Source organism: Apis florea, unplaced genomic scaffold (assembly GCF_048593485.1).
Source record: "Apis florea isolate Af1SG1 unplaced genomic scaffold, ASM4859348v1 contig_3170_pilon, whole genome shotgun sequence".
Taxonomy (NCBI): domain Eukaryota; kingdom Metazoa; phylum Arthropoda; class Insecta; order Hymenoptera; family Apidae; genus Apis; species Apis florea.
Window position 1 is genome coordinate 6,617,488 of NW_028256714.1, and position 25,669 is coordinate 6,643,156.

General features: G+C 26.0%; 1 protein-coding gene across 2 annotated transcripts in view; it reads left to right on the forward strand.

The window, feature by feature from the left end:
• LOC105735200 (CCR4-NOT transcription complex subunit 6-like) overlaps positions 1 to 25,669 on the forward strand; it is a 303,102-nt gene that overhangs the window by 217,249 nt on the left and 60,184 nt on the right. For both annotated transcript variants that reach the window (XM_086910178.1, XM_086910179.1), the window contains exon 4: positions 13,486 to 13,554. In XM_086910178.1, the coding sequence (XP_086766304.1) occupies positions 13,486 to 13,554 (69 nt within the window). The remainder of the gene's footprint in view (positions 1 to 13,485; positions 13,555 to 25,669) is intronic.

Genomic DNA, 25,669 nt, shown 5'->3' on the forward strand with positions numbered 1-25,669 from the left:
AGTGAGGGGAGGGGGAAGGAGAGAGGAAATAATAGCTCTCGTTGTTTTCTCTCCCTCTTTTTTTTTTTTTTTTTGTTATTATAAAGCGAAACGTGCTATCTTTTTGTGGAAATTCTTGAAATAATTGGAATCGTTTATTTTTTTTTTTTTTTATTCAGTTTTTATTAGTAGTGGGTCGATTTTTGTATTTGTATTTGGGACATTGTTTCATCGTGACTTTGGATGTAGGAAGCGACATATCGTTTATTCTAAAATAATTCTTTTTTTTTTTTTTTTTTTTATGTCGAATGAATTCTTTGCAATATCACGTATGCGCTTTGAAATTGGAAAGTATTTTGTCGAGTATTTTGATATTCAATCAATTTATTTCTGTTAAGAGAAATCAACGAAAAAAAACACAAAGTATTGAAATTGAATAGTACATTATAATATTTGAGAAATAAAGGAAATTTGATTAATTTCAATTTTTTTATCATAAATCATATAATATTGTATAAAAATAATTTAATTAATATATCTTATTAAATATATTTACATTAAGTAGTCTCAATATGTAAGAAATAAGACTTGGACCATTTCTTTTTTTTATATAATTGCTTTTTTATAATGGATAAATGGATAGATTTTAAAATTACATTTTAATCATCTTTTGACAATTCCTTATATATTAAGCAGTTATTTGAGATTACTTTGGTACTTGATATTTAAATATTTTATTACTTCTTACTATCTTTAAAGTTGACCCGGAACTGACGTATTTAAATTCATAATACGTCAGTTAATATGAAAATTTTGTCCTCCAGCGTGACATCCTTAATACAAAATCTTATTGGAAAACGTCTGTTATTATTAATACTGTTTTAGATATATATTTTATATCTAAAACTTAGAAGCAGCTTCTGAGGCAATTAAAAAGACTGTAGAGATAGAATGAATAAAAAATTAATCCTTTCACTATTTATTATTTTATTTACTATTTTTGTCAAAAAGAATGTTTTGCAATAATTAAAAGAAATGTGTTCTAATGCTAGATCAGTGACGATTCGCCATTATCTATGATATGTAAAAATATCTATTATAATAATAAAATATCATGCATAAAGAAAATTGAAACACAATATGTATTAAAAAGATTGGAAAAAAGTCCATTATTTTTGGTCTCAACAACAAAGTTTTATTATTACATATAAATTTTTAAATACTAATGCAAAACATAATTCCCTTCTTCTTTTCAATTTTCCATTTAGTGATCCATTTTTTAAAAAATTGACAGATTTTTAATTATATGTATACTTAAACAACAACAAATTTCTCTTCCCCTAATATACGTGACATTGATCTGTCGAAAGCAACTAGTGTGTCGCAGATGCATATATGTGTGACTTGTAGCGAAACCATAATTGTGTAAGTATACCGTATCGATTCCTAAAGTTGAGAATTGAGGATTAGAAACCTATCATTGGTTCGATAACCCACAAAAAGGAATATTATATAATTAAAATTAATATTATAAATGATAAAAATATATCAATAATAATTTAAAAAATGTTTTATGTGCAAAATTTAAATTAAAAAGCAATTTTTAATATCAAAATGATAAAGATCACAAGATAACAAGATTTTTATTATATAGCGAAAAAAATGAATAAAATTGGAAAATGAATATTTCACGATTATTTAATGGGAAAAATAATCAAAAATAACATATCAAAATCATCTTGTATATAGCAAAAATTATGCTTTGAAATTTCGAATTTAGAAAACTTTAAATGATCTTTTATATTCTCTGAACTATCTATTTTTGTTCATATAAAATAATTTAATAGATATTTATACAAAATTAAATTTCTACGAATAAAAAAAAAATAGAACTTAAATAATAAATTGTTTCATTCTTAAAATATTGTATACAAGTTGAGATATTTTGTGTTTTTTTCTATGTCATGTGCATTCTATAGATTTTTGCACATTGAAATTTTGCATAAATGCCGCAGTCTATTTGTAAATTAAAACCATGTATATAAAATCAAAGTACTACAATTTTTTTCATCATATAAATTTTTATGAGAGTGGAATACTTCTAATAATAATTAAAGAAATTGAAATGATACCAAAATATATCTCTGTTTCAATGCTATAGAAACCGCATCAAACTTTTTGGGTCACTTAATTACTTTTAGTTTGTACTTTTAGAGTTGCATTCAGGAGAGCATGCAAATTTATGTTTTATTTCATTTTAGAAATAATAATATAGATTAAAACGATGATTTTACATATCTCGATCCACGTGAATAATATCTTTCATATGAAATATCTTAACTTTTACTATTTTTAGTAATAATTTATGATTTTTAAAATTTCATTAATAATATTATTTTAATTGTTCAAGAAATTAATCGTGCTAACACTTGTAATCTTAAAAAAGAAACAATCAACATTGTTCAAATGTATTTTTCATATCCTCGAGATAAAAAGTTTGTATAAAAAGTCATTCATTAAAATTGGAGAATATGCAAGAAGATTATTCACTTGTGCATCAATTAAACAATTTTACATACATAATTTTTAACTTTTTTTTTTTTTATAATACACTTAGTATATAAAGCATTCAGATGAAATAATTGGAAAATTTAAGGGATGGTTTTAGAGATTGGAAAAGAAACACGAAAGTTTGTATGCAAGAATATTCGTTAAAGGTGATTCTTCAAGTTACAAGCAATTTACACTAAATGAATTGAGACGAAGTTACAGTGTGATAAAGATAGAGATAACTCGCTTTAATCTCATTCTTTTAATTATCAGGATTGTTTTAAACCGTATCTTTATTTCTTTACTTTTCAATTACTTTATTCACCAAAGTCAATCGTATTTTATCAATTTTATCATTGTATCTATATAATAAATAATTCATAAAATTTAAAAATTGAAAATTTTTTTTCTTTATCGTTACAATTGAAAAATTATTACGTACTTCTCTTGTTCTTAAATTTAAATTATAATACTTTAATGTTATAAAATATATATATATATAACTATCCTCACAAAATATTTAATTATAATCACAAATTAAATAAATTGATAAACCAAATAACAATATAAACTGTTATCAAAACTTTAACTGTTTAATATCTAAAGTGCAATTGAATATATTGACAGACAGATTAACCAATATTTATGACTTGAAAATTATAACGCAATAATTCAAATCTCATAGACAATTTATAACTTTTATAGCCAAACTTGTAATCTTCGATTTCAAAGAGCAGTTATGCAACAACAACACCTTGGTGTCGTAAAAATGGGGAGTCATATTGATGCAATCGAAGTTTCGGCTCATTCTCTCCATTTTGGTTCTTATGTCTCTCGCGGCGTTTCGAACAAATATCGCCGACGTTCTTCTAATTTATTGCTCTTCGTAAGCGTTTGGTTGGTTCGAAAACGGTTGTTCCTGTCTCGCTGTTTCCGAACAATGGTTAATCTAATCCCGGTTATCTATCTATTAGTTCGTTTATGGAACATTTATCGATGTAAACGGTTCTTTTCTTTTTAATTGTAACTGCGTTGTATATCTTCGAAATTCGAACTTTAATATCGATATGGAGAGAAAGAATGACACGGGATTGGAAAACAAATATTTTTCGGGAGAAATTTATTTTATAGATAATCTTAAGTGATAAATTTTTGTGTAATTGTAGAAATTGTTTTTCGAAAATATTACAATTAATTTGTTATTTTATTAAAGGAATTATTTATATCAAAAATCGAGCCTTGATAAAAATTCGAAGTAAATATTGGAAAATAATAACCTAATGATAAATATATTTCACATATTTTTTATATAAACATAAACATCGATAAATTGTAATAGCATCATATTAATGATTTAATTCAACGATGAAAATCTTGCAAGCAAACATAGAACAAAATTTAAACAATTTAAAATGAGCTTGAATAACTTTAAAAATCAACATAAATGAATTCGAATGAAATTCTGGTTAAATAAAAATAGTTTAAGGGGAAAAAGAAAAATCATCTTTAAATTTCGAAAACGCCTAGACAAATTTGATAGTAGTTATCATAAAATAATTTTAACACAAGAAATTTCGTGTGAAACATTTTTTTCAATAGTTTAGAAAATAAGACAAAATTTTTGTCACATAAAATAACGAGGAAAACTGCGAGGAAACGAAAATATGTTGCTGCTGGCAATATATATGATAAATGTGATTGAGATGGAGGATGGCTGAGCTTGAGAGCCGCTCATAACAATATTTGGGTTGAGGATAGAGATCTCTACTCGACCATAAAAATGCATCACACCGTTTTACTAACCTTATTATTCTATAATTCTCTTTTCTACTCTCACTTCTCACTATCCTTCTCGCTTTTTGTAAACGCATCCTTATTTGAATTAATGTACATTCATTCTTATGTACCAGTAATGAATGTGTACCACGAATGAAAACAAAAACGTGATGCATTAGGCTAGTGTGTTTAATATAATATTATATAATTAGAAAAAATAAATTATATACGAACGATTAGATCCACTTATTTAAATAAAAACCTGCGATTATTCGAATGAAAAATAAAAAGTAATATGAGAATAGATAGATAGATATATGAACTTGCTACTCGATTATATGAGTTATTTGTCCTTCATCGAGTTTATATAAATGGATTTTTTTCTATAAGTCTACAATGATGCTAATTGCTGCTAAGAGTGGCGTGACTGGAAATCTTATGATCATAATCGCATACTAAATTGAGATATTCTAGTAAATATACAGTTCACGATAATGCTTATAAATATTTCTGTGAAAACTGATATTGTCATTATCATAAATTATTCGATTATTGCCTTTAACAGTTAATTATATTCAATATACAATCGATGTAATTTTGAATTTTTCAGACGAATTCAAATTCGCAAATTAATTTACAAATTGTATCATTCGCGATCGTTAATTTATCGGTATATATTTACTGTTTTCGATTTTATACGATTTCATACGCATGTGCACGCCATTCCGTAAAACATAAATGTGAACACCTGTGCAGAATAACCTCATAGCGGACACTGTGAAACTAATAAGAATAAACTTACAAAATGATTCTTCAATACTCGTCATTAATCACAGCTGGCCATAATTATTTCTATTCTGTGAGTGAAATTTCTTTTTCTCTCTCTCTCTGTGCCATGTATTTTTTAAATTTATGATATCATCCGAAATTTACTATTATTTTTGAGAATCCTTTTACTACATAATACATTTTTAACGTTTTCATTTAATTACCAAAAGAAAAATTCGATGTTTCTAATATTTTTTAGTATTTTAATCTTATCATTAAAATTAAGAATTAGAATATTAAATTGGAGTTATGATTATCGATAACATGAATAATTTATTATGCATGTTATATAATTTCATATATCAATCATATTATTAAGATATCGATAAAATGAAAATAATCATAATATATTATTAATGATTATTTATGAATAAATATTTTACACTAAAATATTGTTAAAATATAATAACGTGAATAAAAAATAGCTTAAATAATAAATTACAATATAATTTTCCAATAAAATTTGTTTATATTTATTTATTATTCGTTAACGATATTATCGACATTATATCAATAAGATAAAATACGATACTACGATAATCAATTGAACAACAATCCGATATGTCGATACATTTTTGAACAATTTCGTACAGTTTCACTCTTTAACATTATTTATCGTTATCTGAATAAATAAATTACCGTCTTCTTTATTTGTTAAATAATTACGAACTTATCAGAATCCTTTCCTACTCTCTTCTTCGTGAACTCGTCGTTCGTTTCACTTCCTAACCGAGTAACCTGTGTCGTTTTGCGCGTAAGGAATTTCGTTCATACCGACGGAAAAAAAGATGGCGCGCGCATGCGCGTTCCAGTGTCGTATCGTGGCGTTCGCATTCCTGCGTAATTACGATTAGAGAGGCTTGACGAGGGTTCGAGTCGCGTTCAACGGGGATCAAAAAGTTGTCGTCGGGAATGAGAAGAGGCAGGGATCAAGGATGAGCGTGGAAACGAGGATGAAAACTGACAGCGGAACGAGTCAAGTAGGATCGCGGCGCAATTTTCCGCGGTTCGCCGCTGAGGACCAGCCGCCATTATCCTGAAAGCTTGATATATCGCATGGCATAATTACGGGTAATTAGCTGTTACGCGCAATTGGTAATAATGGCCCCCCCGTCATTCCGCTCTTTTCAAATGTGCGCGTGGTAAAATATCGACATTTTCGAGGAACAGTTGCGTCCCGATTTCGTTGCGGTTTTTCTCCCGTTAATCGGCCGAATTAGAATCCCTTGTTTTCTCTCTTTCGAGAGAATTAAAGAGGGGAATTACGCGTTACTTAATTAACGTTGTGAAAATACGCGTTTACGGTTTGAACGAAATGATATTAAAATTGAAAATAATTGGAAATTTGAATATTTAAGGATTAGGTATGTTGGATTATACACCATTTCTAAAATTTCTTTTATTATTTTTATATATATATTTTATTTAGAATAATAATTAAGATGAATCATCCTTGTATATTTCAATATTTTATTATAAAAATATATAGCATATAAAGTAAGTGAGCTAAATTAGTATTTATTAACGTTTGCTATTAAGCAAAAAAATATATATATAAGCAAATATATATATTATATAAAAATATTGAAATTAACAACGACCAAAGAAGAAGTATTTTAATGAATTAATAAATAGATCATATTTGAGGAAGTAAGTATAAAAATTCTTTGAATGCATATATATGCTTATTAGAAGTAATGATATGCTTAAATAATTTAATTTATTTAACAATATAAACTTTATTCAATATATAAAAACATGCTTCTATATTTTTAAATAAATAAATATTATGATAATAAAAAAGTTGTATAAAAATATTTATATTGTATAATATATAATACAAATGAAAAATTAAATAATAGGGAATAAGAAATTTAATTTTTATTAATTGGATACATTTATTTTATAATTATATATCTTAATGTCTTAGTATTTGAAATAATATTCATCTCTTTTGATCTTCCACTACTTTTTTCAAAATTTAACTTATTTACAAAATATTTCAGATTTGTGATTTTAATGTCATTTAAAAAATCAGATTTTTTATTTAAAATCATCAATTCCTTTAATTATTTTATTCAATACATAAAAAAAGATACTATAATTTAATCAATTTATAATTGATTAATTTTTCAATTATCAGTTAATCGATTTTGCAAAATTTATAAAATGAATATCTTAATACCGATGAAAAATGAATCAAATCGTGTATTTTTTAAATCATGATTATGAAAATTGCAATTGGAATATAACCAAACAATCTAATGAAGAAAACTATAAATATCGTAATAAATTTTTTTGTAAATTTCCATATTTTTTTACTGCTTAATGAAATTAAAATAGAATAATATATATAAAGAATAATTTCTTCTATCTTTTTTCTCAATGAATAACACAATTTTCAAAACTTATTAAAATCCATATCAATTCAAATATCCAGATTTTTATATAAAAGGATAAAAAATCTATGATGATATCGAGTTAATTTAGGGGAAAAAGGATTTCGTTTAATCTATTTAGCTGTGATAAAAGAAAGATTAAACAGGAGCGCGAGAAGAAATTGCCAATGGACGTTCCAGTGTCGTATCAACTCCAATATTTGATAATATTGCCAATTACTTTTCAAAGTTGCAAAGTTTTCGCGAAGGAAACGCTTGAAAACTTTAGCTCTCTAGTTACGCTCTTCTGTTCTGGTTCTTGCTAATTGTTTTAACAGTGCTTGTGAAGAAACTTTTGTATCGTTACGAACAATTGTCGAAGATCGTACGAAAACATTTGAACAAGTAATATTTTAAATCAGAAAAATATCTTTTTAAATTTACTTTCTTTACTTTTCACGAAAGAATTTACAAATATCGCCACTTGAGTGGCAGATCAATGCAACTCTCTAATTATTCAGCTCGTTAAAAGCGTAGAAAATTATTACAAAGACAAAAAACCGAAGAAACTGCTCGAAGTATAATTTAATATTCATCAACTTCCAATTGCTTTAAATAATCGATAATAATTATTGGACAAATAAACTAATAACTAAATAGTACAACACATGTAGCAATTAACATTAAGCACTTTTGCTATGTTTCTATATTTCCACGTTTAATTATTAATTATCATGAGTAATTAAATTATTTATAATTAAGTAGTTTTCACGTGTAATCTAGTCGTCAAGCAAATAATAAGTTAACGTGTTGATATGTTTATGAATTATGATAATTGATTGTTGATTTCTATTCATTTATGGAAAATTTTAAAAAATATATATATAATATTAAGAGGTGTAAAAAATTTAAAGCAAAGTATACATTATTACATAAGATAATTCAGATTTGTATTTCATTATACGTATATTTATTTCATGTTATTTATATTAATGATGCATTTTTATTATAACGTTAAAATTAAACGATAAATGGCTTTTTTCTTTAAATATATCAGAAATTAAAATCGAGCAGTGGCAACTTTGAGAGTGTATGTTTTAGTTTCATCAAAATCAATAAGAAAGATATAATTTCGAACAATTTTCTATATTGTTCTTAGTTATTGTTATTGTCGCTGTGAATATATTTATTTAATTATAGATCGAATTATCTTCTATACTTTCAATTATCACAACTTATGTAACAGGAAAAATAATAGCAAAAAGACGATATCACTTTGCGTTTCTTTTTGTTTCCAATGGATTATTAATCGCATATAAAAAGAAGTAGAATTCAATAATATCTAAAGTTTCTTTATAAATAATTCGAAAATTAAGAACCAATGCCCAATTCTCAGTTTCCTTCCGTAATAATAAATAATATTACGAATCGTAATTTAGTAAATTTTTTAATATATTTTAATATTCAAATAAAAAATAATCGATGACGAATGAAAATATATTTTAAGAATAAAATCAGAATCAATATACACGAATGTTGAAATTCTGAACAGTTCGATTATATGTCAAGGAGAAAAATTAAGATCAATAAAATAAACTAATAATCAACAAATTAACTATAATTTAAAAATTGTGTAAAATAGATTTACTTTCCTCTTGTTGTAAAATTCCAATTCAAAAGAAGATAAACACGATGATTAAAAAAATACCAAGAACAGGGATGAGCCTGATTTGTGTTGTAATAATTTGAGTATCAGATTAAAGTAAACGATAATCTGTTAAATTTAACAAAAAATCACGAGTAACTAATTTACTCTTGAGGAAATAAAATACACCTGCTGCCTACTTCGACATTTATCGTTACAAGCTTTCAGCTTTATACCACCATTACTGACACTTATTTCATAATATCAATAACATATATCTAGAAACTTTTCTATGAAATAGCTAAGTAAATGTCGAACATTACTTTTCTTGCTGAAAGAGAACATGAAAAGGAAATGTTATCGGTAATCAATAATCGATTAAAATCGTTCCTTTTTCCTTCGTATACAGAGAAGTTTAAAACAATTCTTTTTGTGTCGTTTCCTATAATTAGGTGCACATGCAAATTTAATGGTATATTTCTTACATGATGAACATTTATATAAGTTTAGTTTGTTGCTACATTATTATTTGTTCTAAATATGTTCTATTGTTTACTATAATTAAGAATATATACCATTTTTATAATATATTTTTGAAATGAACAATTGTACGCTTCACCTTGAATTTGTCTACGTTATTCATTATTCAATTTGCTTGTGTGAGATAATGTTAATTATCTTAGTGTTACGATTAGAATACACGGAAAAACAGTGAGATAAAAAGAGTAAAATTTTCAAAGTATCCACGTATTATGTTTAGAGAGTGAAAAAAGAATTATTTCAGTCATTTTATTTCTGTAGTTGTATTTATAAAAATTTATATGCAAGTCCACAATTTAGTTATGGTAATAAAATGTGATAATAAAATTTTTATAATTAAAAAATATGAAAATACTCGTTAAAAAATTCATCAAATGTCAAACAAGACATTAACTTAGAAGTTATTCGTGCTTATTTGCCAAAATCGTGTTTTTGAGATATTCTAAAATTTCTTTTTTTTTTTTTTTTTTTTTTAAAGACTCGTAACAATGATGAAAAACGATGTTTTATAAACTTTATTTTTAATATAGAATAAAATGATATCGAAAAGAATGATTATTTTGTTTTTCGAAAAAGAATGATACAATATTTAAAAAATGATTTTGATGATTTTTTTTAAGATATCTTCTTGTGATATTGTATAATATCGAAAATAATAACATTCATATTAGTGTAATGTATTATTAAAAGCATTTAGATTTATATATAAAGAAATAAACAACGATATAAAAAAAAATTTTTAAATATTGAACAGAAAAAATGATTCTTTTACAGTTTAAATCGTGTTAATAAAGGAAAAAAATAATTATAAATCCGTTCTTGCATATTAAAAAAATAATTTTGAGTAATTTTTTGTAATTTCACATTATTTTCATCCATAAATAATAATAAATTAAAATATCCTTTTATCATATAATTATACAAAAAAAAAAACAGAATTAACGAGTCATTAATTTTAAACAAGATCAAAATTAATCATTGCAGTACAATATTATGCAATATAATTTGAAGATAAATACAATGCTAAATGAGATTAAAAAGAATTATTACGGTATTTAAATCAATTCAACACAACATATTACTGACAAGATTTAAGGAACAAACTGATCATTTATAAATTTATCTATAATTTTTATTTTTACTTAACTTATCGTTCAATACGTTCATCTTAAAAAAAAAAATTCACAAACGATTACTTTCTTAATTTGTTTCAACAAGATTTACGTAAGATCGTAAAAATATATCGACAAGAGATCTCCTCTCATACTCTGAACAATCGTCCCAATTTGTCATTCTATTTTTTAATAATCTTAAATATATATATCCACTTCGTAAAATATAATTAAAGAAATGAATTAAAAGAACGAATGATCTCGTCGAAAAGGTATTCGAGACGCTTGTTTAAGACGAGGCGTTAAAAATACTACGGCATTCAAAGTTCAATTGCGAAAAATCGATGTAACAGCGGAGCGAATTAAGATCAATCATACTTTCGCAATTTCGACATTCCCCGCCATTTTAGCGTGGCGGCGACTTATCGAATGGCATTTAGGTCGGGGCGAGTTAATTAGACGGCTGTATGCGTAATTTGTTTACGTGAACAGCAACCGACCGATAGAGTGTCAAGTATTCCGTGTCATCCTCGTTGCATTATCCGGCCGCTTCCTCAGTTTTCAGAGTTAGCCTATTACATATTTCACGGCCCCCTTTTACCGTTACACCTTGCTCTAATTCATATTTCCTTTTCAGCCGTATTAGTTGTAGCGTGGAAAAGTTCTAGTGCTCCATTATTTCCGGCCGGAACTATTTGTGACGCAATTTGTTGTAAGAGTAGAACGCGTTTCTTTCTTTCTTTTTTTTTTTTTTTTTTTATCTTGGATTATCTTTGATTTTGAATTTTCAATTTTTTTTTCTCAGTGGGCTATCAATTGAGAAATGGAGAATTAATTAACACAGATATTGATATATTTAATTATTATATAGATTAATTATGATTAATTTTTAATTTTACTTATATCATCTGCTCTTGTTGGGAGATTATTTTCATTTGCTAATAAAACTTTTTAAGCAATAATAATTTGAAGAGATAAATGTAGTTTGTGTTGTATATTGTAAAAATTTCTAGATTCAAAGTTTAACAATTTGTATTATAATTTATTATAATTTAATTTATCGTAATTTGTATGTTAATTTGTATCAAAAAAAAAAAATAATTTATTTACACTTTATAAGAAATGAACTAATTTTCTTCATTTTATCTTGCAAAATTTTGTAATGATGTTTTACATCATTATTATAAAGCAAACGTGAAATTCAATAAAATAAATTCGTATTCTTAGAAAATCTACTATTAGTCTCTGAATAGACGAAATTAGAGAATAATATTTATTACAAACTTGCTGCGCTTGAATTTTAAACGACGGTATTATAATTGGAATTCGCTCGCATTACATATTCATTTCGTGCAGACTTGTGTTGAATACAAACTTATTAAATAATCCGGATGATTGCTTACTCGTTATTTTTTATTTTAAAGACAAGCACATGTCGACACATAATATTCGTATAAAAATAGCATAACAATGAAGAATAAAAATCCGTATAAAATTTGATAATTTACATTTGTAAATTGCTTTATAATAATAATAATAGTTATTTTTTTTTTTTTTTATACTATTTCATTTCAATCTCAAATGGTCAATAGAAAATCAATTTTAATGTAATTTATTATATTCTATTACGTCTGAAGTAAAGTTTATTCACCGACAGCTCTTATCGATAATTTCATCAACAAACTCTTCTGTATCTCTTCTATAAATTGGCGTGCAGTTTTCTGGTATTATCTCCCTCCAGGCAATCGTTCTTCCGTGCACCTGGAAATATTGTTTATTTTTCCTTAAAATGTATCCTCTCTCGAACTGAAACGATGGAGAGTAATAATAATAGTATAATAAAAGATATTAGAGTTATATTCACGACTGTGCTTTTCTATTTCCTGTGCATTAAACGCAGAAAGTAATACGCATGCATTTCTGTAATACGTGAATTATCAAGTATAGTGTTCCCTTCTTGGAAAGGATGAATTGTCTATAATTTCTTTCAATCGTGTATACCGTGATAACTGGTCATGTTGTTCTCAAGCTTATGTACATAAGTGCATACGTGTTTGATGAGTTTTGATAAGTAAGTGAATACGTTATATAGCATGTTATGTTACAGAAATAATTTATTATCTTATAATTTATAATCTTTTCTTATCGTTACATGTATATTAATAACAATTTTATTATTATTATGTATTATATTTGTCTTAAATCAAAATGTGTAGGCACATGATTTGTTTAAACTTCTGAGGAATTTTTTTTTAAAAATAAAGAAATCAAAAGTTGTTGCGATTCTTTTTATAATATTAATTAAAAAAAGATAATAAATATAGTAAAAATATAGCAATTCAACAAAGAGAGAAAATTATTGAAGAAAAAAAATGATTATTTCTATTTTCTAATTATTTTATTTCTATTCATTTATGATGAAATTTTTGCATACTATTAACAAATTTCTTATTTTTAATTTCTTTTTATGATCTTTTTCTTTCAATTTTATTTTTTCTAAGAAATTAATTAGCTCATATTTCAACATCAAAAAATAAAAGTAAATTTTTCAAATATTTGTTTTGAATTTTCACGAAAGTATAAACATTCAGATGAAATAAAATGCAATTGATGAAAACAATATCTTATTATGGCTATCGGCGTACGAAAACTAATTATTATTTTATTTTTGTTTCAGGTAAACTGACTGCTTTAACGATTACAATTGAATTTTATTCAAGATATTTCTCTTCTCATCAAACGTTCTGTAAGTTGCAATAATTGTTGAAAACTAATTTAAATTTATTACCATTTCGATAGTTTTAGTGTATCGAAAATTCGTATCAAAAATTTATAATTGCATAGAGAAAAGAATGAATAGAATAAAATCTTTAGCTCGATTTATTTTATAACCACGTGCAATTAATTTTATCAAAATATTTGAAATTCAATCTTTAATTTATTCATATCATGGAATTATTATACATATATACAAAGTATTGATATATTTGTGAGATATTTTTGAAAGATCGATTTTAGAGATGAAAATAAATAATACCAGTTGGTAGACAAAAATGCCGATTAATTTTACTTACTAAATTGTAAGCAATTTGAATTTTTATTAAAAGAAACAAGACAGAAATTGAATGAATCAATATGTAATGTGATGAAAAAAGCAGAGGCTCTTTTTATGTAACGTACTAACAAACTGAAATTAAATTGCTTCATAATTCAGTAAACAAGCTTCAATATTTTTGCATAGAAACTTATTTGTTGTTTATTTTAAAATCGAATCTCTGAAACTATTTCACGAATCTATATACCTTCGATTTGATTCATTATATATGTATAATTGTTTTCATAAGTTTGTGTTAGTGGTTTTAATCTTATTACATTTGAAATTCAATCGTTTATTTTTTCTTATATCTTGCAATTATTATATAAATATATTGATATTTTATATCTTATTAAATATTTTGTTATATGAACTGTTCCATAAATATTAATGCATTTAAGAAAGAGGATAATTTTATATGAAAAAATAAGTATTAATGATAGAATGAAAATAGAATTCTTTTATTTAATTTTGTCAAAATTTGTCAGATTTTATGATATTTAAAAAATAATTTAAATTTTGAAGGATTTAGTATTTAATATTAAATGAAACACAAGTATTGTAAATTTGAATATTATCATTATTTATTACAATTTATTTTCATGTAATAAATAATACTCATATTTTCAAATATTTATTTATATATATAAAATATTGTTTTCTCAAATAAAATTATGCATATACATTTTTATTGAAATAATTTCAATATGGCTATGTGTTAATATATATCAAATAGTTTTATTATACAAAATCTATAAAGATTGGATTCTAGAATTCGAACTTTTTCGAAATTTTCATAGTTTCTTTCAAAATAAATAGTAGGTTAAAAATAATTAATTATCGTTGGAGTAATAGATGGCTATAATAATAAAAATAAATATAATTTTTTAAAGCAATTTTTATTGTACTCTTTCCAACTTTAAATTCAAATATAAAAAAAATCAAATATTGATTATATAGAGAATTTTTATTATATTATTTATTGATGTTTTCGATGTATATGATCTATCTAAGAAAAATTTATTCTTTAATGCACAATATAAATATACGTAATATTTACTTTCATGGCATTAATAGAACATTAATCTTTTAATAACTAAATTATAAAATTACAATCAAAAAAATTTATTTGCTTTTATAATTTCATAATATAATGTCCAATATAAATACATTAATATAAACTATAAATGATATATTAATTGGCATCTAACATATATGATATAATAGATATTAATACATTAAAACCAAATTTAACGATGATCATTAATTCATCAAGTTCAAACATCCATCTACGTTTCACCAATCTAATAGAAAATGACGTAAGACTTTTTTTGAACAGTCTTTCTAATAATCTTTCTAATAATCTAGTGTCAGAAAAAAGCTGGGACACTGTGTATTTAATTATGAAAGAACACTTATCTTTTATCAAATGAAAGTTGTTCAAATTTTTTCGTTTGTCCAAAATGGATCCATTATCTCGTAAAATAATTAAGAGTAGCATCGTCTAGCCTCAGATCGAGCAATTTTAAACGGAAACTGTTGACTCTCTCCCACTCGAAGGAATGTAAATGAACCAGACATTATTAAAGTTGCCATGGTGAAAATGCAGCCCAGCCTACTATACCACTTTCATTAATATCATTAAACTTTCCGCATTAAGAGCACCTCTCTCATCCTTTGCCTCTCCCATTCTTTTCTTTCAAGTTTGCATTGAAATTGCACCGTACTTCTCCCTATTTGAAAGACAACTAAGCTCGTTTATAGAGCTCTTTGGAACGTTCGCAAATTGTTTCTTTTCTATAGAAACTTTATACATCCTTTTTTATTGCTTCCCTCTATTCTATTAATTTTCATTTGCAATTTAATTTTCAATTTTCGTCATTCTATCATCGTTAATCTTCGAAGTGAAGTATGGTATGAGATATCTTTTGAAATTGAAACATCTCTCGTATAATTTAAGGAAATTATTCCATTGATTAATTAGCAAGATATTTTCGTATATCTAAAGTAAGAAGTTATACATCAAGTTATCATTGAATTGTATTCCTTCGTTATTCGAACCGAGACAAATTCATTCCAATTTTCTCTGTAATGAAAATATTCTAAATAATACGTATTGATGTATAATTATTAAACAATTATTTATAAATTACAATTGTAATTTGTAAATGAACGTCAAGCTTAATTATATTACTTAATTAAAACTGTTTATTGAGAATACTATCTATTGTTTAAAATATTATATTCTTATAATTTAATACTCATTTCAAGTTATTTCAATGACTTGATATGATTAAAATGTAAATTTTAACTTTTTTATAATAACTAATACTTGAAAGAAAAGGAAAAGTATTCCATCAAAAATAATAAAAATAGTTATTTCCATTTAAGTCTCCAGTTTCATATATTTCAACATTCAAAAACCGTTTCTTTATTTTTATGCGTAAAAAACTTCTCACAGTGAAAGGTCTGGTAACCGAGTGTTTTTACATACTTTGAATTCCAATATAACTATGGTAATAATGATTCAGCGAAGTAGTACTCCAGCACAATAGTAATACATTTATAACGATCGTTTCGATCCTATACCTTTTTCCGTCCATCTTATATCCGATCTTCTCTTTTCCTTTCCTCGTATTTATGCTCCGATGAACTGTGTCGCTCGTAAACAAGACTTCCTAGTCTCGAACTCCATTAATTCGCCGCTCATCGTGAAAAGTACCGTAGTCCATTTTCCGTTACCGTTTCAGTAATTCATGGATAACCATGTCCGCCATTCTTCCATTCATGCGGACACTGGGAAATGGTTAATTGCTTGTCCCACCGATAATAATGGTCTCCTTTTTTACCGGCTTAATCGTCCAACCTGTGTTCCTGTGCAATGCGAACAATACCGGTCGCATTTATAATTTTGTTCCCTTAATTTTCACGATAATCATTCGGATAAAGCGCCATTAGGAATGTTATTGTCCCGAAGAAATCATTTATTGGAATATTTATCGCGGAATATCGGATTTCTCTTATTGAAAATGAGATATCGAGAATGAATTTTCGAACTTCGATGAAATGTGTTTATAATTGTATTTATAGAAATTGATCGTTTCGTATTGTTCACTTTCAATTCTTCAATCTGCGTGTTTCGATATCGTGTCAAATACATTTATTTTCGTTCGATATGATAATTTTTAAAAAAAATATTTCTCACAACATTAATATAAATGTCGTCTATAAATTTGAACATTTCTGTCATTTTTATTGTTTATTTTTCTCTGTATCGTATTTAAAACAATTATTTATTTATAAAAAATCAGTTTTATAATTTGACAGAAAGTATTTCAAGTGTCAGTCGAAGCTTATTAATGATAACTGTCTTCCCTCTCTGATTACACTGTCATCTCGCTCTATTTCTATCTTGTTTCATCTAACGTAATTGCGATTTAAATTGCCTATAACTCAATGATAAATAAACTTCAACTAACATTTCTGAATATCAGATTTTCTATGTTTTTGGCATCTAGAATCGATTCTTAATAAAAAGATAGAAGCGAAGTGAAGTTATATTTTACCAATTAACGATTCAATTGATATATAACCGATCATCTTTTTTATTAATAATTACTAAATAGATTCTTCAAGTTAAATATTGTCTATCAAATAAAATATTCATTCAATAAACAGCTTATCAAAATCGTTGTTTTAACGTAACCCATATGTCGCAGTAGATAATTAACATATATTCCACTTGTATCAATTTAATTTTGTTTTCAATGTTGGAAATTTCCTTATCAAATTTCTACGACTGCAAACTGCGAGTTGGAAATGGATACTGTAATTTAAGAGCTGCATACATTCTCCGTTAATTAATATTTCAATGAACATAATTTTAAGTTTCGGGTCAGTAACCGTAACACTTGTCAAAAAGTGATGCTAAGATCGATTGGATCATTGGATTCGTGTATGCGTTTTTCATACATGGAATAAATTATTCCACGTGATGAAAATACACGAAAGGAGAATTTTTATTAATTTATCTCGAAGAGGAAAAAAATGTCTCGAACAAAGATTGGATTGAGAAGAGAATATATTTTTCATATAAATTCTCTCACCTTTTATTTCAATAGAAGATAATAATATAAAACTAGTGGTGTAGGTATACTATGTAGTAATAGATATTCACACACCTTCTTTGACTCGTTATTATTGTGGCTTGACTACGTGCTCTGTGATTGCTTTTTCTTAACAAAATCGAAACGAAAGTTTCTGCAAAAGAAAATATTGCTCGAAATTACCTCAGAAATTTCCAGTTAACCAACACGTTCCCACACTTTTTGATATAGGTATATTATATAAGTTCATATTTTTATCATTGTTTCATTAAACGTGGTAAAAAATGTATGTCGGCTTAGTGGAAAAGTAATTGTATTCATAATATTTTATGACATACTATAGACAAATAATGTATATATGCACTTTTTTTTAAATTATTTAAATTTTTTTTTATAAATATCGTAAAATTAATACAATATATTAATAAATGATTTATCACATCTCTTGAAACGTTTATTGAAAATCGATACTCAATCAAATTTAATAAACTATTTATAACATGTTCATTTACTTCAAAAGTATAAATGTTTTACTTATATATCTTTCCTTCAAATATATTATAATTTGAGCAATAAATCGTATTTCATTTATGATTGTTGAAATAAGAATAGAACATTTTTTTGTAGAATTTTATCTTTATAAAATAAATTTGTCAATGATCATATGATCCAACCAAAATACTTTTTATCTGATATCAATTATCCATGCTTTATTATCTCAATTCGAGTAGAAAAATATGATTCAACACTTCTACTGCTTTTTAACTGCTCGATATTGTTTTAAATGTGTAATTTTTCTTCATTAACTTTCCGAACAATATATATCTTCTATTTATAACTATATCGAAGACAATAATCGAAAATACAGCTTATTTAATAGAAAGAGAATTGAAATATTATTTTTATACAATTACTTCGATTTTCTATTAATTTTCTAAAATAAAACTACACCTTAAATAATTAAAAAAAAAAAACGAGTAACTATTAATAGTACAGTAATATTGTAATAATATAATTGAAATATAATGAAATATAAATATCAATGTAATACATTATTGTTGCGTAAAAATAAAAATTATTGCATCAAGTTATCAGTAAATACACTATTTAAATTAATTTATACTAAATTCTACGTTCCAATGCATTTAAATGATCTTAGTACGTACGCACTGAGTACGTACTTATCTTACCACTTCTTAATGATATCCTTGGAGATATCTTGGTCCCAACATTGCAGCCATTTCGAGTCTTTCCTGCTCTTCTTCTTTTTCAATTTATACATTTCTCTTGTTAATTCGATCCTTATTGGTTAATCTTGTCCTAGAATCTGTTCTCTCATTTCCTTTATCGGTTGTCGTTCCTATGACATGTCTTGCTTTACTTTAGATTATTTTACCAGATCTACAAATTTCCAACCATTTTTGCAATGCCTGTGCTACCAGCATACGATAAGGATTCTAAACGCATGTTGCAAAATATTAGCTCAGGTATCTTAAGAATGAGTTCAGCAATGAAAATTATATTGGTAGATTTCTAACAGAGTAATAGCACGATTTTAACATGCTAATAATAGGAAGAATTTGAAAAATGTCCAATTATTTTTGCAACATAATTAATTGATAAAATCGTTGTACATTATCTTCTGTAAGAAAATTATAATTTTAATAAAAATTTCTGTTTTGTTTTATTACGTTATATCCCATATTCTTACCAAGTTTTATTAAAATTAAAATCATATTTAATTTTAACACCTAATGATTAGTTTTGATAAAACAAATACTGATAATACTCATTTTGTTGAACTATTCATTTAATTCTTCCATAATAATAGAAAGAGAGTTCTGTAGAAAAGAGAAATAACATAAATTTCTCGTGTAAAATCAAAATATATATGTAATTATAAACAAATTATAGAAATATTAAAATAATTTACATTATACTTAATCTAAAAATTTTATCTATTTGCCATAACAAAATATCATATACTAAATAAATGTACTATCAAAATTAATCTAAATTATTGTATTCTTGCACAACTTCGAGATCTTATAACTCAAGAATTACCTTAGTCATCAACTTCCTTTCGATCATTCGAAAACGCAAATATTAATACTCGCATGAATTTATTTAAAAAATTTTTGTTCGCAATTTGATCGATACTTTTCAAATCGTAGTCGATAATCCAAAAGCGCGCGAAAATAAGAGATTCGAAAGTAAAAAAGACAAGTTAACCTAGAAATGGAAAAGAATCATAGAATCCTCGAGGATATTGGATCTTTTCAAGATTATCGATCAATGGGATGTCTTATCTTGAGAAAAGAGATTCGAGAGGAAGGAAATTCTTGAGTTGAAAGCGGAAACCGAACTGGCTTGGTCCTCGAGCTAAGAGTTTTTCCGCGTCGTACACGACCCACGAGAATCGATCGGAACGAAACGAACGATTCGAAAGCATTGTCTTTCGAAGTCGTTTAACAAACTCATCCTTACTTGTCGCGAAGTCCACGGCAGTTTCTTCAATGGAATCGTCGACAAGACGAGAAAAACTCGGACCTTCGTGGATTAGCTGAGCTGGTTCCACGAAGAATCTTTGAGTCAGCACTCGCTTCCGGCGCTACGGTGACTTGGAACATCTTGAATCTCGCAGCTGGACGATGTCTTTTTTTTTTCGTGCCGTGAGAAAGATGTTTCTTTGTCGTTTGACGAGGGTTCGAGCGGATTAATTAATTTCCCAAATGTGATCGTTTTAATTGCCACCAGTGAACGGCGAGGAAAATGAAAAGAGTGTAAAAGAGAAATCGAAGAGAGGAAAAAATAAGATTTATGAAACTTTAATTCGTGTGTAAAATCATTCAGAGGAAATATATTTGGATTTATTGTTGGTACGAAATTGACATTATTCGGAATGAGAAAATTAAAATAAATAGAATAATCTATTATTGATCATTTATTTATATAAAATTTTTCTAAAATAAAAAAAGTTGAATAAATTTAAATATTATTATTTAATTTGTTAAGAAAACGGTGTGAGTCTTCTTTTTGTTTCAAGATATTGGAAGAAATTTAAAATATTTGCATCGATTTCAAAATTCAGATAAGGCTATAATCGAAAATACAAATTTTTGAGGATATTTTCTAATTCGAAACAATTAATTATTCATATATTTCGGTTCAAGTAATTATAGTAATTAAGTTTCTTATAACTTTGTGATATTTTTACATAGTTTATCAAATAATTTTTTAACTTTTCTATTTCCTTTTATACGTATATAAGATTTGCATTTAAATTTTCGTTAAAAAGCAAAAAAATTCAATAATTAAGTACACAAACGAAAATTTGTGACATATTAATTGAGTCTAGAAGAAAGAACGTATATTACATTTCATAAAATTATTCGTTATTCGTGTTGTAACAATATAATACACGTCCCTTTTCCACTATCTAAAAACGTTTCAAAAATGAGAACTTAATTTCATTGCAAATATAAAATTCATAGTATAATTTTCTTTTTCCGTGCACCTCTTGTCTTTTAACGCCTTTTAGCTGCCAAGCAGTGAAAACTTTGCCAAAACTTTGTCATCCACACCATAACCTTTATTCCGTGTAAAAATTCACATCATCGTTCAGAAATTTCTTTCGCGATCGATACTGCAAATAATTATCGTCGAAGCTGAATAAGAATAATCATTTGTAGTCCGTGATCCGTAAAGGCGAAAAGAAACGGATAACTGTGCAGGGGCCGAAAGAAAAATAGCTTCGCGTGTAATTGCTAATTAGCCGTTTAGCGAGTGCTTCGTCGACTCGAGCGGAAACAGCGCGAGGCAAGAGTGAAAAGGAAAATGGAGGCAACAGCAGCAACCCTGTAACGACCTTTTGTCCCAATGTTTCTCCACGGCTTCTTCTCGACCGCTCCTTTTAACTCCCTACGTTCTCCTCTCCTCTTCTCGAGCTTGGCCTTCTCGACGAAACCATCCCTCCTCTCCTTGTCCTCTCCTCGTTCCACCCCGGTTAACCCGATCCTCACCTATCTTCAAGGAAACACCTCGCGCTCGAGAGATTTATGGGGGGAAGAAATTCTGTAGCGTTTACCCGTCCCACGGAATCTTATCGAGATTTCCGCGAGTTTTGTGCAACGAACGTGTTGATGGAAGTGTGCATTAATTGCCGCCATTTTGTTACGGCGATGGAATCAAGAGAGGCATTCGTGAAATTAAAAATATTGGACGTAGTGGTATCTTTTAGAGGAGATAGGAGCTGTTTGTTTATGGATATAGAAAGTCTCGGGATGGTTATTAAAGGAAAAATCTAGGGAAGAATAAATTTAGGGAACTTTTGTGCAATCTGTTGTGCGCAAATATAAATATTTAAAATTTGAAGAAGCTTGAATTTTTGTATTGAAATATCGAGCAAGTTGAAATTCAATATAATAGAATATATTTTATTATAAATTATTTTATATTTTAAGGAAAATAATACATTTATTCGCAATGAAATTGAGATAATGATAAGTTTCTTATGCCGTAAAAGAAATGCAAATAATTTTTTGTTTCATTTTTTGTTTTTTAATTATTATAATAGACTTCTCGATAATATTTTTTCAATTTTTCTAGCTTTTCAAGTATTTTCGAGTTTTATAGATAACACGTGAATATATTCAAATTCTACTGTTATAACAAAAAAAAAAGATCTGTTTAAATTGTTATAAATAGTATAGACAGATAATAGAATATTTAATTTTGTAAAATATTCAAATTAAATTAATGAATTTTCAGATAATAAAGTTTCATATTGTACCAGTACTAGAGATAATAATATTGTTAAAAAATATCAAATACAAAAATAATTAAAAATCATTTTATTTTATAATAATCATGTGTGCAAATTTTATTTTATAAAGTCACAATAAAGTTATAAAAAGTGATCCACAGTTTCAAATTTCAATTTTTTCTAATGTTTCTTTTCTTAATAAAAACAAATTTAAGCTTTATAACAATTCTTTTAAAAAACCCTCTGAGAAGTCTTTTGTATAACAAAAGTAAGAAGATACAGATTACAAGTTAATTTTGCAAAAAGAAAAAACATTTATTCTTTCATGTATATAACTCCTGTATCTGTACTGTATTACTTGATATCTATATGTATAATGAAAGGCAACATGTTAGATACATTTTTTCCTTCGCACAATGTGTATAGTATCTTTGCATTCACGATAGCTTATAAATTCGTAGTATGGAATCACGATGGAATTATGAAGGAAGACATGCGCTATAATAGTTCCAGGAAGTGGTTGTTGCGTGTTGGTTTGCTTCGATGGTACCGTATCGTCTGTTACATCGTATTCCACATTTAATCTCGTGTATGATGCATTTCTGCTACGAAGATAGTCTACTTAATCGTACGCGCATTCAGTACTGATTTTATACCGCCAAGAACCTTTGACTATTCTCCCAGTACCGTCAAAAAGCATTAGGAAGTCGCATGAGAGCGCAAAACTCGCTCCCCAGGCAATTTCGTTGAACTATGGGAATACAGTTGCTTGTTGCAAACTTCTTGGTAAAAAATTAGTGTATCAAAGTGAAGCACAATTGATATTGTTTATGGGTTTTTAATTTCAAACGAATAAATTTTGTTGTATATAAGTGTTTTATTTAATTTTATATAGTTATTTTTATTTTAATTTCATATATATATATATATGGAGTCAATAATGTTTCTATGCGACGTTCAACTTAAAATTATTATATACGAGATGTTTTAATAGTTAGAGAACAATGGAATATCTTAAAAGGAGTTGAAATTATCAAGAAAATGTTTTAATAAAAGTTGTACGATTTAAAAGGGAGGATCATGTGGCGTAAGTTACTTTGTTTGGTCAAAAATCAAGTTAATCAATTTATTTCAAAGAATAAAATTTCTATGAAATAAAAAGACTAAAAATTGTTAGTATGAAGTATATTTAAAAAGTTAAATAAAACGTTAAATATTAAATCAATCCAGTTAAAATTTTTTTGGAAGAATATAATAAACAAGGATTAATGAAACATTTTCAATGTTTTTAATTTTCAAAATGAGATTTAAAGTCGCAATTTTAATATTTTCTTTTATAAGACAACACTCTCTTAAAAAAAAAGTTCATTTTAAATTTTCTAAAATTTAAAACCTTAGAGATAAAACAATTATATAGCATATTAATTATATACTAATTTTAATATATATACATAAAGCAAATTAATTATTAAATTTCTATTAGATCTTGAAATTATATATAATAAATATATACATTTACGCTATTGCATCATAAACAATGTTTATCACTAATTTATATATATATATATATATTCAATTCAAAATTTACTTTCTAATAATTAATAAAATAATGCAATTATAAATAAATTTAAAAATAGAAAATCTGAAATTATTAAATTTTTTGATGTTTAGTTGATTATAATTAATATTTGACTAATAAACTAATTACAAGTTATTAGCAATTACAATAAAAAATTAGAATCACTTACGATATCTTATTTTTATCATTTTTATTAAAACTGAAAGATTGATTTTTGATGAAATTTAATTACAAATTTTATCATTTATTAATATATTAATAATTTATATATGCAATATCTTTTACTTTTTTTTTTTATTATACTTCTATAATTAGATAATTTTCCCAATGATTTAAAAAAAAAAATTATCATATTTAAATAAATATAAAATTATTCAAAAATATGATAAAACTGATTGCATGATGGAAATACGCTGCAATCAATGCAAAAGAAGAAAACACTAATTATTAATATCTATATAAATAATCTATATAAGTAATAGTTAATAGAATTTAGTAAGTAATAAAAATGATTATTAAATACCATTTCATTGAATCACAAAGAATGTCGAAATGAATGGTTTTAATTTTTCAGCCATTCATTTTTTTTTTTTTGTATAAATAAATTTGAAAAAAAGAAAAATCTAAAATTATATTGAATAATTCAATATATTAGACCGAATAATGCGCTTACGAAAAATATTTCGCAACACGTTTAGGTGTAATCGATATTTGACTAACACTGGATTCAGTTGCAGCTGATCCCCGGAATATCGAGTGTATCCACATCTGTTCTGTATGCGGAATTCCTCGCTGATCTTTCATGCGACATATCCGGTTCGCGTCATAAGACGATTTACGTTCGTATGAGTAAACTCAGACTTTATTCTGAAAGAAATCGTTGTTGGACGATCCTGGTGCGGATGCATCGCTTCGTGCTTTTTGAACGGAAGAGGTCCTCTGTTATGCAATATATACTTTTTCCCCTCTTTTGTATAAGTTATGCCCCAGTTCAATCGAAACTGGATACGTGTTTACAACTTGAATCGCGTCACGAAGACTTCGATTTTTAATCATAAATGTTTAAATATAAACTGATTTTACGAAATATTTTTTTCGAATACTAATTATTAATTTCAATTTTCTGTCATTCTGTATAAAATTGGAATTTCAGATATAAATATTTGAGAACGAATTGATTTTTTTTTATCGTTATTAATTTTAATCTTTTATTCCATGAAACGTAAATATTTGAACGGATTTTAACGAATTTTTTTGTTTCATATTATGTAAGATATTATGTAAGAATTTTGAATATTATATGAATTGAACTTTGAA